Below are 12,755 nucleotides of genomic sequence, written 5' to 3' on the forward strand. Positions count from 1 at the left end.
TCAGAGTTTGGCTTGGCGTTCTCCCGGAAAACCATACCGCCGACTGTCACTTAACAGTCGTTGTTTCACCACAAGAGCATAACTCTCTAACGTAACACATGGTGGGACGAAACACACGGGTGGACTTGGGGTTTAAACCGACAACCTTTGCACAAAACCTAACTCAAATCATTAATAGCCAATATCTAACCCAAAACGACACAAGTGAGAATCGAACTTGAGTTTTCATTGGAGAAAACAAGTCTCTTATCACCATGCCTCAAGTAGAGATACGTACCTTAACAGATAATGAATTGATGTTTTATATAAATTACCCTAGAGAATTTAATATAAAAGTTGAACTTTTAAAAGTTGATCAATTGATAAAGCTAGATTAAAAAAATGTATTGAAATTGATTCTAATATTCTTTTCTTTCACAATTAAATGTATCAAATCAATGCCGTCTAAAATTTGTATCAAGTTAAAATAGACCTGTATTTTTATTATGTTTTTTTTATGAAAGAATTAATCCCTTGAAATAATCCCTTGAAACTTTGAAAGTACGTTTTAATCTATTGTCACGTGGTTGTGACATAATATCGTTGTATCACTCTGACATGACGTTATTTTTAGTAAAAAGTATGTCTTGCGTTTCCTATTTAAACGACACAAAATATTATCAAGCACACACTAGCAAGACGTTAGACGCGTAAGAACAAAATACAATTATATGAATAAAAGAGGGTTTTACAACAACTATGTCGAAGTTACTTTACATGTATTCTTTCTACTCGAAAACCATAAATAAGATAAATACACAACATCATCGATCAATCAACGACAAATTTTTGTGCCAGATCATCAAAAACTTGGCCATTTCGAAGCTTCCATACAGCTCACAGAGCAACAAAAATAATCAACCTCAAGACCTCTTTCTTAGCCGAACTTAACGAACAATTATCGAGCCAATCCCTTAAATTAGAAGGAAATCACAAGATAGATATTTTCACAAAAGCCACCTTTCCACCATATCTGATATCTCAAATCTTATTACCAAACAACAATCACCAAAAACATGAGAAATATAGAGTCTGAGCCGTCATTACACAAGCTAGGGACATAAATTAGACGGTATATCAATCTCTTAGCAACTAAATTTGACCGCGTTGTAAGAGGATTACACAAGACTTTCCACATACATTTATTTTAGAAAACCTTTCTAAAAGGATGATTCTTTTACGTAATTCAGTATTCTTTAAAAATACGGCTTTTTAAATATCATAAAACTAATAAACAAATTAATACAATATTATATATATATCAAAAACTAACAATTTAATATCTCTTTACTTCATCGTTGGTGAAGCCAGATGGCGATGGTGTTGCCGGGTTCCGATTATCGTCGGTTGTGGCGTCTTCGTTATCCGATTCGGAACCCTCGGTGGCACCTAACGACGACGGTATGTTTGTTTAATGGTAGTCTCTTTCATACTAACTCGGTTGTGGCATTGTCGGGTTCCAATTTGGAACCCTCGGTGGCGCTAGACGGAGAGAGTGTCGTGGTTCAGTGCTCAGGGTGGCGGTGGTTGCGTTTCGTTACCATCGCCAGCTCTAGCTCTGTTAAGCATCATGCCTCTCTTCTTCCAGCACCAATACTAGGTATGATTCTTAAATTACCCCACCGAACTTCATTCGATTCGGTTGTTAGTAATTCAGATTTCAAAAACATGAATTGTTTGGGGCTTTTTGAAGCTTTGTACAGATCCTGCTTTTGTGGGTTTTGATTTTTTTATGTGTTATATGCTTACCGGAGTTTAGTTTGGGCTTTTTTTGTTGAACATGAGCAACTTTTATTCTGATGATTTGATCTATTATATGTGTATTGCAGTTGGATTTGAGGTGTTTTATGGTTTAAAAACATGAAACCAAAGCTAGGTTTTTCTTTCATGTGGCTTAATAATTCGATTTTAGGCGATTCATGGTTTTAAAACATGAATCGAAGGCTATTATGAATATATTTTAATTGAGTTGAGATTGAGATTCTTCGCAACTTGGCAAGGCAATATCATAGGATGGCAAATGTGAGATTTATCTTTAGTTCTCCACTTGCAACCTTCATTGCAGCCGTTGCGGTGTAATTGTCTTGCTCTGATGATAAAACTACTCTGAGCCAAATTTAGTAAAAGCTTGCTTATTATTACCTAGCAGTTGATAGTCGTCCTGTATAAGCCATTAAACGCAACTGATACACACATATAGACTACCAATATCTAAACAGGGTATTTTCTTTAAGTTTGTTGCGTTGTATAAACCATATCAACTATCCAAGTATACCTGCCAGCAATAAAAGATAACCGAGATCGAAAATTTACGGGTTATGTTTTATCTCCAACGAGTCAAACCTTGCTACGGTTTATCTAAAGAGTCAAACTCAAAGCGGTGCCTTCATTGACTTGACTTGACTTTCTACAAAGGAATTATTGATAGTTACAATATTTGCATATCAGTTTTGTTGGTGAAGACCGAAGAACAAATAGGTACGTATTTGTGAGCAATTATGTGTGTGTCGTATTAGTGTTAATGTTTGGATTTTGTTTTGCCATTCAGTCAAACTAAAATTGTTGACTTCTGTAAGATGTTTATTTCTTAAAGAGAAAACCATAAATTCAATCACTTATTTTCATATATGGCAGATTCAATCAAGTACATGGTTATGAGTTGATTTTGGCTAGAAAACTGTTTTTAAGCTTCTTTAAAACGTATTCAATATTCTAAATTGGTTTATTTAAACCACCTTGATATACATTTATACGATATTATTTAAATATGTTGATAGGTCCTCTAGATTTCCATGTGGCATGCTATGAGGATAATGTATATGAGCCTATGATAATGATCTGTTATAGTTTCTGATAATCAACCGCCCCAGCAACGCGGGGGGTTAAAATCTTGTTTATATAAAATTTTAAAACTTTTAATTAAGTGTCAATTTTGTATAAATAAGAATCCTTTTAAAATTCAATATATTTTTTAAATCCAATATAATACAATTAGAAACAAATTCATATAATATTTATATTATCCTTTTTTGAATTTTCAATAAGTTTCAAGACACAATATTGTAATAAATAAAGATTCATTCTATTTTTTTTCCTAGGGATATCACTAACAATACTCAGATCTCATATCTTAGTTTGAAAACCAAAAGAAAGATAGAAAGTGAAGTTGGTGGTAGAGAGAGTTTCTTTATTTCCTAGAGTGTTGTTTTATTTTCTAAAAGAGTTGATGTTTTATAGGGTCCCAATTTCTTCAAGTTTACGAAACATGGGTACAAAATAAACGTATTGAGATACGTAATACACCGACTATTAGCAAATAGAAAGACATACGCAATCCTAATAGTAATATAGAATATTAGCCCTACAAAATTAATCAGTTTGAGATAATCTCATTTAAACATATAATTAAACAAATAAATGGTTAAAACCTTCATATCAAACCATTTTGGCCGGTCCGACCTACAATACAACCGAGCACATCCAACACAACCGGTTTGGTTTTGTATGCAAATTTTGAAATTGTAGCTAGCTGGAATGCAACCATATCACCTCGATCCATCACAAACCACATTCATCGATCATCAAATGCAAGTATGGAACCATGCATGGAATGCAAATTAACACACTGGACTCCATCAAAAGTTCAAACCCCGCATATTCAAGCCAAAACAAAGTTTAACACAAAAGAAAACCTAGAATTGAAACAAACGGCATACTAGTTAACTTTTTTGCCGAAGGGCAATGAGTCAATGACCCTTCAAGCTCAGTGACATGTCTTTTCATAGCCCAATGAGCCCATATTTCAGACAATATTTCAACCATCCATCAATGACATCCCTGTTATTGGGAAGAGAGCAAAAGTTTTGTGGTTTATAATTTCACTGTCGAAGAGTGGAAGCAGGAGTGCCTGCGGAGGTATGGGACGGTGAAGACGTGGGACGGTGTAAAGGTGTGGGAGAGGTTGAGAAGGTGTTCTAAGTGGGTTGAGCTGGTGGCGCCGGACCTTGATGCGGAAGTAGGGCCGAAACGGACTAAAACTAGTTCGTCTGGAGCGTATAGCACTTCCGCCGGGTCGGATTGCCGGGTTGGATTCGACCTAAACGTTGCGGGGGAGGAAACGTCTTCACCGCCGAGGAGGTCGGCGGCCATTGGGAAGGGACGCCAGGGGGAAAAAACCGGCTGAGGGGGAAGCCGTAAACATCAACGATCTTGTTGAATCCCTCAATAAATTCAACAAAACCATGGAGGTGGTCTCTAATGACAAAAAGGAAAAAAAAATGAGAGATTTGGACTTCCTTACAAGAGACTTCAGTAACCTAAATCCGGTCGACCAAATGCTGATGGAAAAACAAAAGGAACGTATCCGGAAGAGGTTGATCGAAGAAGACCAAGCCGAAGAATAAGAATAATGTTTTTTTTAGTACTTTAATTTTTTTTTTAGATATTAATGTGTTTTTTTAATTAATGTGTGTTTTTTTAAATAATTTATGAGTTTTTTTTAATAATACGTTTTTTTAATACATTTATAAAAAAATAAAAAAAAAACCGCTCGCGCCCCCTCTCGCGCCCCTCCACACCATGTCCCGGGGCGCGAGCACCACAACCAACACCCATCTTATCAGGTTTCTCTCTCTGCCACACGTCACAATATTATTGGCTGGCGCCCCCACTCGCGCCCCTCTCGCGCCCCCCACACCCCTCAGCCTAAATGTAGGATCACAAGGGTTGGTTCCACTAGACCAAATATGGCCACTGACCGTACTAGTTAACGTTAAAAGCCTAAATGAAAAATATCAAAAAATCAAACAAATCATTCCACATAATATACTAGCTAGTATCAAATTCAGAATTCATACACCCATCTAGTTACATATGCTTGAATTTTATTATTTAGAGATTAAAAGAAGGTGTGGGAATTGAAACAAAGGTAAAAAGCAGTCTTGAAAAATGATTAAGAAAATTAAACCAAGAGACATGATATATATCGTTATTTAACTTCTGTAACTAATCAAAATCAAGTACTTGGAAATATAAATAATTTAATTCACTTGGTAAAAACATAGTCCACACACTATTTTCTACCAATGAGATGAATATATGAAATCTTCACGGCCAAGATCACTTACACAGCTACATCCCAACTCTTGATCATCACAAATATTGGCTCATGATATCAAACCAACAGTTTGCAAACTGAAACACAATATATATATAGCTTCTTCGTCTTGAATTAACTTTAGTTTCTTCAAACTCGAATCGAATAACAATCACTCTACTAGCTAACCAAATAAGTATCACACACACGATAACACTACCAAACAAATGAGTATCGTTCACTTTAAAAATGAAAAATCAAATTGAGGATCATCATAATCCCATATACTAGGAGGCGGGTACTCGTCATCGTCATTCGCCAAAGACCAAAAAGAAGGCGAAGAAGGACCACCGCCAACCACCATAGTTGGATCAGACACCGAATCTCCGACCACCATCTTCTCCATCGAGTTGGACACATGTGAAAAGTTTGATTCCACCGAACCCACCAAAGAATTAATCTCTTCATGCATTTGCTGCGGTTTAAATTGTTCTTGTTGACAAATACTACTTTTAGGGTTAGGGTTTGTGTTCGGATTATACGAGGTAGTACTAGGATTTGTAGTACAACTGTCTTTATCCATGTAGGGCAAGTACGGATGTGGTTGTACAACTTGTAAAGAGTATTGTACTATATTACCACCAGCATCCGTACCATGTTGTACGGTAGGGTTATAAAATTGGTAAGGCATATAATTACCCAAAACCGGCATCGTTTGTGAATTTGAGAATGTCAGATTAAAAGCAGCCGGCCGAGGAAGTATCGGCCGGAAAGTCGGCGCTGTAGAAGCCGATGAGGATCCACCACTTCCATCAGAAGTGGATGTAGTGAGTGCAGTTTTATTATTATTATTATTATTATTATTATTATTATTATTATTATTATTATTAATACCTCCCTCACTGCATGGGTTCTGGAGGTTCAGTTGAGCCCTGGAACCATAAAGAACCAACGCGGCTCGATCGTAAGCTCGAGCCGCGTCCTCAGCCGTGGCAAACGTACCCAGCCATCTGCGGCTACGTTTGCGCGGCTCCCGAATCTCCGCTACCCATTTCCCCCAACTCCGTTGCCTAACACCTCTATACTTGAACTTATTATTATCCGGTCCTCCTTTGCCTTTACACTTTTTATTAATGTTCACTGACGGAGTATCGGTGGTGGTGAGTGGTGGTGGAAGAGGGTCAGAGATGGTGGGAAGATGGGAATCATTGTTTGTGTCCATTTTTGCTTTAAAGAAAGTGAGAGAGGTGGCGATAAAACCTAAGCCCTAAGGTGGAAGAGAGAGAGTAAGAAGAGAGAGGTTGAGAATGACGGTTGGTGATGGTAAATGGTGGAAAGAGGCGGTGGTGTTTGTTATATATATACATATATAATTATATACGCACTGTTGGTCAATGAAGAGCATTGTTGGATAGTTAAGAAACATGGGTAACAAGATTGGTGCATTAAGTTTGTGTTGGGTCGTGTCATTGTCATGTGACATGTGTCTTGGATAACCTTAACCTACTGAGCAAGCATCTTTTAATTTTATCCCAGACACCTTTTAATTCTAACTAGAACTAGAATAGTACAGCTACAAACAATATGCTTCCCATGCGCGACTGGTCTGGTTGATACTTAACCGGGTAGGTCAAGTTTAATACAAGTATATTTTTAAATAAAATAATACAAGCAATTTTACATAATTTCTAAAAGATAAATAAATCACATTGGAAAGGGAGACTTTTAAAATCCAGCCCATCTTTATAACTTATCAAATTGGTAAACAACTTAATAAATATGAGAATTCTGGATTATACTTCTTGCGACTTCAGATAGGTTTATAGAACACGTATATCAGTGATTTATGATATTATGTATGATATGTCTATGTACGTAATACATGTGTATGTAAAATATGATATATGTATGTATGATAATTGTACGTGTTTGTTTGTTACATTGTGACTGGTGTTAGTCTGAACTAATTAATTAACCTTCAAACTTTTAATCATAACTTTTGGTTTCTTTTAAAATTTGAATCTATAACACTTATGATGTCTTGTGGAGGAGGATCAAGGATCCCATTGAGCTTTTTGCCTCTAAATATCGTCATGGTAACATTTCTACTTAATAAAGTTAACATCTTTCACTACTAGAAAAGTGCCAATTTTCCTACATAAACATCCTACGGATTTCCTACGAACACCGTTTCCGACATATTTCTAACAAAGTTCCTACGGAAAAAATACCCCAAAATTTTCCTACAAATTTGCTACAGTTTATTGACAGAAAAATATGCGTAGGAAATGTGTAGGAAATTTCCAACGGTTTTCGACAAAATAGATGTTCTGTCAGACTTTCCTACACATTTCCTACGAATCTTATTGAATAACGTTTTTATAAATACCAATTTATAGTTCCTTCAGAATTTTGTCAAAAATTCCTACATATTTCCTACAAAAAGATACAAAAAATCTTTATAATTATTATTAGCGACCTTTTTATAGGTAACCATTTACGGTTCCGTCGGAATATCGTAGAAATTTCCGATGCATTTCCTACGAATTCGTATTTTGTTATTAAACAATTATAAAAATCTTTATATTTACAGTTTCGTTGGAATTGCTAGCCACACATAGTCTTTCCCAGAAGACCATGTTTCTTATTTTATCAAATCTCGTATGCCCACACATTCATGTCTATATTACCTCAATCCTACGCGCATGTCCATCAATTTGTTCTGTATAACGTCGTAGGTCTAATTGCAACACTGTAATATTTCCCATTTAATCTTGTAGGGAATATTTTGCCACTCAATACCCTTGTGGCTACTTTCCATCTAAACCATCATGCTTTGATATAATGGTCTACGTCACTATCTATATACACATCACTATGATCAAATGATCCTAAGTATATGAACTTGGTTGATTGCGAGATTACTTGGCCTTCAATTGTGATTTGGGCATCCTCATCGTTGTTTACCCAACCACAGTCGCAGTAAATATACTTAGTCTTAGACTAACTGATATCACGTTCCCCTTTATTTGCTTCTTGGTAAACCCATTTGTTGCAAAGGTTGTGGAATTCTGCTTGTCATATCAACTTATTGTCATACTTCTTTACTAAAACTTGTCCATCCTCATCCTATATAAAATTCACGGCCTCTAGATATTGCTTTCTACCCTCTCTAGCCTTGGCAATCTTAAAAATATCATGGTCCCTCTCATTTGCTTCTCGCACTGTCCTCTTCGCTTCTCTTTTGGCATTTTTGTAAGTCTCCATCAATCTAACTCACTCCTCCTTGGTTGTGCACTTCATAAGCTCCCTAACGCTTCTTTGTTTGTTCCTTATCATGTCTTGGACAACCTTATGCCACCACCAGGACTCGTTACCTCCACTTGACTTTCCCATTGTGACCCCTAAGAAGTAAGAGCGTCTAACAACAACCCAACCATCTCATTTCCACAAGATACCTAACAAATTGTTCTTTGGCGTGATACTGTGGTCACCATGTCTAAATTTATACATCCGGGTTATGTTTATTTATAATTTGGTTATTATATGACGAGTAAAGAATAATATGTTGCTTTAGTTTTCGCATTGTAGCTTTTATTTACTTTTTTTGTTTTCTTGGATACCCAATTAACCCAACCCAAACTCAAATAACCCGTGAGAGATTTGAATTGGATTTTGGGTCTAAAACTAAAACTTTGTAATGTGATTAAGGGTCGGTTTAGGGACATCATGAGTGATTGAAGATTAAATTCTAAAGAAAAAGCCAAGGCAGCTTGGCATATTATTGGGGACAAAGAACATAAATTCGACATTATTTGCAAATTTCCTCCTGATTATGTGGCTCGGGGAATATGGAAGAAACTGTGTTTGGTAAGGGAGTTCATACATTATTGTTTATTTTTAATTTTTTACCCTATATATGTATCATATATTTTTTTTCTTTTTATAGGGTTGGAACACGGAAAAATGGCTAAAGAAGTCCGCGAGTGGGAGAGACAATCGCACAAAAGAGGGTAGTGATGGCAATATATCTCGGCATACGGGCGGTTCTATAGGGTTTGATGAACATCGCATCCGCTTGGTAAGCTAGTTATATTTGTAAATTTAATTTTAAAAAATTAGGTCAAAAATTATAATTGTTTGTGCTTTAACTTTTGTTACATTACTTCTTATTAGGAAAAACAACATGGTCGAAAGGTTAAGTGGATTGAAGTATTCTTAGATACCCACCTCAGCAAAGAAAGCAAAAAAAAGTATTGGGCGTGAGAGCTCAACATTAATAGCTCTGTGGGATTTGAGTTTTGTACCGAAAAGTCAGAACGTGCATTTGTAAGTTATCTTTAACATTTTTCGTTTTTTTATAATTAGGTATAACATATCAACTAGGGGCGAGCAAATAAAAAAAACCGTTTCGAATTTCATTTTGCTTGATCTGGTAAACATAAAATCTGCCAACACTATAATTTTCGGTACATGTGGTATACACATAATCGGGTTGGTTCAGTTTATGACTGAAAATCTGAATGAAAATTGCATACTTATTTTATAGGTGTAATATATAATCTGGTCTGTTCGGGTTCAGGTCCATCATGTTTAGCCTACTATCAACTTTTACAACAACAATCACTTTGTTTTGTTAAAATGTAGTAACATACAAGACTGAAATGATCAAGTTGCACGGACCAGATCTCAATGAGCATCCGGATGATTATGATGTGTGGGCGAGAGCGGCAAGAGGTAGCAGGGGTCGGATATTAGGTATAGGATCAGCGGATCCTCATTTCTTGGTAACTGGGACACCGTCTACAACTTCCATATCTGCATCATATATTAGTGCCCTAACGTCTCAAGAGGAGGTATTATTTACTTATTTAATCAAAGTATTGCACTATGGATACATCATATTTACTTATGTTTTCATAACTGGATCGGACATCAAACCGGACACGCTACTGGTTCACTGGTCGGACCGGTTGGCTCGGATTAAGAACCGGATAACATTATTAATTATTTAGAAATATACATGTAAAATATAATAAAAAAATCATCATGTTTAGGGAAAATAAGAAAACAAAAATAGTATAATCAAATTATAAACTTATTAATAGTTCAGTATTAGTAAATTACATTTTTTCACATTAAGTTATTCTTGTTTATATATATTATATGTATTTATCATTAGTTTACATATGACTATATGAGTATATATCTATAATAATATATAAATAGTTACATGTGAACCAAAAATGTTGCTAGTGCACATGACTTGATCACTTGTTTTCAACAATCAGGTCTCTAGTTCAATTCAAGGAAGTTGCATTGGTTATTTTTAATTAATATTCTCATAATTAATTTGTGTACCGATTCTTTTTCACAACTCGGCCCAGCTAAGGTGCCGATTCCCGGTTGAACCGCAGGACTGGCCGAGCTAAGGTGTCGATTCCCGGTTGAACCGCAGGACTGGCCGGTCCAGTCCGGTTTTAAAAACAATGATATTTTTACTTCAGTAATCAAAGTATTGCACTTGGATACAACATGCTCGGTTTAGTTTGGCATTAAGGTTTCAATGGTTTGATATCAGTTATTAAGAAAAAAATGTTACCAAATGTTTGATCTGAAAAATGACAAACCGGAACATGAACACTCCAATTAACCAAGATAAACCAATGTTTTTGGGTTTGATTTATTCACATGTTACCTTTACTAGTTATGATACTAATATTTTAACAATTTTAGGTTCAAAAAGTTATAGCTGAAATGGAAAAAGAACTAGAAAATGAAAGGAAGTCAAGAAACGAGTTGGAAGAACGAGCACAACAACGAGAGCAACGAATGGAACAAATGGAAAAAGAACTTAAAGAAAAAGAAGAAAGGAGGCAAAAACAATTTGATGAGTTTATGAGAAAGTTTAAGGTCGGTAGTAATTAGTTGTAGTTTGCAATATTTTGGATTTATAACTTACTAGTGCATGTTTGGTAATGTAAACCCGTTTTGAATTTATGTTAATGTGTTTGGTTACATTTATAAAGTTATGTTTTGAAATATTTATATTGTGAATTTTTAGCAGGTTAAAAATTGATTTTTTATAACCTTTTTCAAAAATATATTATAAATATGTTGGAAAAGAATAGAGTTTTGTTAGAAATGCGTAGGAAAAAAGTAATGAAAAAAACCGATTTCGTTGGAGATGCGTAGGTAAATAAAAAACAAAAAAAGAGGATCCGTCGGAATTATGTAAGAAGTCTAAAAATTCTAAAACAAAATTTTGTTGGAAATGCGTAGGAAATTTGTGACGGAATTTTTTTGCAGGAAACACATAGGAAAATTGGTAGGAAAAGCGTAACAAAAGGTTTTCCGACGAGGTCAATTCCTACTGCATGGTTCCGTCGGAAATACGTAGGTAAACACTCTTTCCTACGCGTATACGACGGAAAGTGGCGTAGAAAACACCCCAGTTTTCTAGTAGTGTTTGTCTTAGCAAAGACAAATATTATCTTCAATTGAGATTTCCAATTAAGCTTTCTTCGAGAAGGAACCTTTAAATACAATGTTATAGAAAGACACTTGAGAGTCTAATATTGGGCGTGGAAGAGGTAGAGAAATTATATGGAAGCAAATAGAAAAGGACCGAAAATATATGAAAATAACTGGAAATAGATGAAGGGTGACGAATACATTAAGGGCGCGTTCGCTTCACGGACTTTTTTTAAAGGATTTGGAATTGGAATGGAATGAAATGCTTGAGAATCTCTATCATGTGTTTGGTTGGTTAATATGTATTGAAATTGGAATCTTCTTCATTCTTGGTTTTTTTTAAGAACGAGGGCAAAGGCGGAAACGTTTTAGTTTTTTTACATTTTTCGTTTTTGATTTATGAATTTTTTATTAATTTTTTTGAATTTTTTTTGAAGGGGTTTTTATTGTTAATAAGAAAATCCTTAACAATCCTTTCAAATAGGTGGGATTTTAAAATCCCATGAAATATGGGATTTGATGGGATTTAGTTTCCATTCTCATTCTTTTATTTAATGAAACGAACATATCAATTCATGGGATTTAAAATCCCATTCCTTAGAATTCCTTGCAAATCCTTGAAACGAACAGGCCATAAGTGTGTAACTTGTAAGTTGAAAATGGATAATTTGTAATCATATATTGGGAATTAAATGTAATTTACGAATTTATTTATTTTTTGTTGCTAGATGATTTATAAATTTTATTTCTTTTTTAAGTTTTGAACTTATTGACGGACCAAGGGCTAATCCGTCAATAAACAAACCTGGGCCAGAGAAATGTCTATCGATAATCCGTTAGAAAAAGTGGCTCTTAGTGATCCATTGGAAATATCCGCCGATAATACATCGGAAAGAGCATCGCCCGAGGCAAATATACTAACAAAGCTAATTTACCGACGGAATCTCGTTGGTGAAGCTCATATTTTCTTGTAGTGACACATGCATATAAATATATGTATGTGTGTACAATCTAGCATATCTCTGATAGGACGAAATGGGATAGAAAGAAAGCAGACTCATAGACGTAGATAGACATTGATACGTAACATGCCATATGGTATTTTCTATAGTACTTAAATTCATAAAGCAAATTTAAGTATCTATTT

General features: G+C 35.1%; 1 protein-coding gene and 1 long non-coding RNA gene across 2 annotated transcripts; one reads left to right on the top strand and one right to left on the bottom strand.

The window, feature by feature from the left end:
- The first annotated feature begins 1,373 nt into the window (after positions 1-1,373).
- Positions 1,374-2,650, top strand: LOC143590681 (uncharacterized). The gene is made up of 2 exons (XR_013145516.1): positions 1,374-1,639; positions 1,869-2,650. It is a non-coding gene; the product is annotated as an uncharacterized LOC143590681 (long non-coding RNA).
- Positions 2,651-5,026: 2,376 nt separating this feature from the next.
- Positions 5,027-6,496, bottom strand: LOC143590687 (uncharacterized). The gene has a single exon (XM_077071094.1). It carries the CDS (start codon positions 6,354-6,356, stop codon positions 5,373-5,375), a length of 984 nt encoding a protein of 327 aa, XP_076927209.1. The 5' UTR covers positions 6,357-6,496; the 3' UTR covers positions 5,027-5,372.
- Positions 6,497-12,755: the final 6,259 nt, after the last annotated feature.

Source organism: Bidens hawaiensis, unplaced genomic scaffold (genome assembly GCF_021521415.1).
Source record: "Bidens hawaiensis isolate Kalapana, Puna unplaced genomic scaffold, B.hawaiensis_p1.1 tig00001685_1, whole genome shotgun sequence".
Taxonomy (NCBI): domain Eukaryota; kingdom Viridiplantae; phylum Streptophyta; class Magnoliopsida; order Asterales; family Asteraceae; genus Bidens; species Bidens hawaiensis.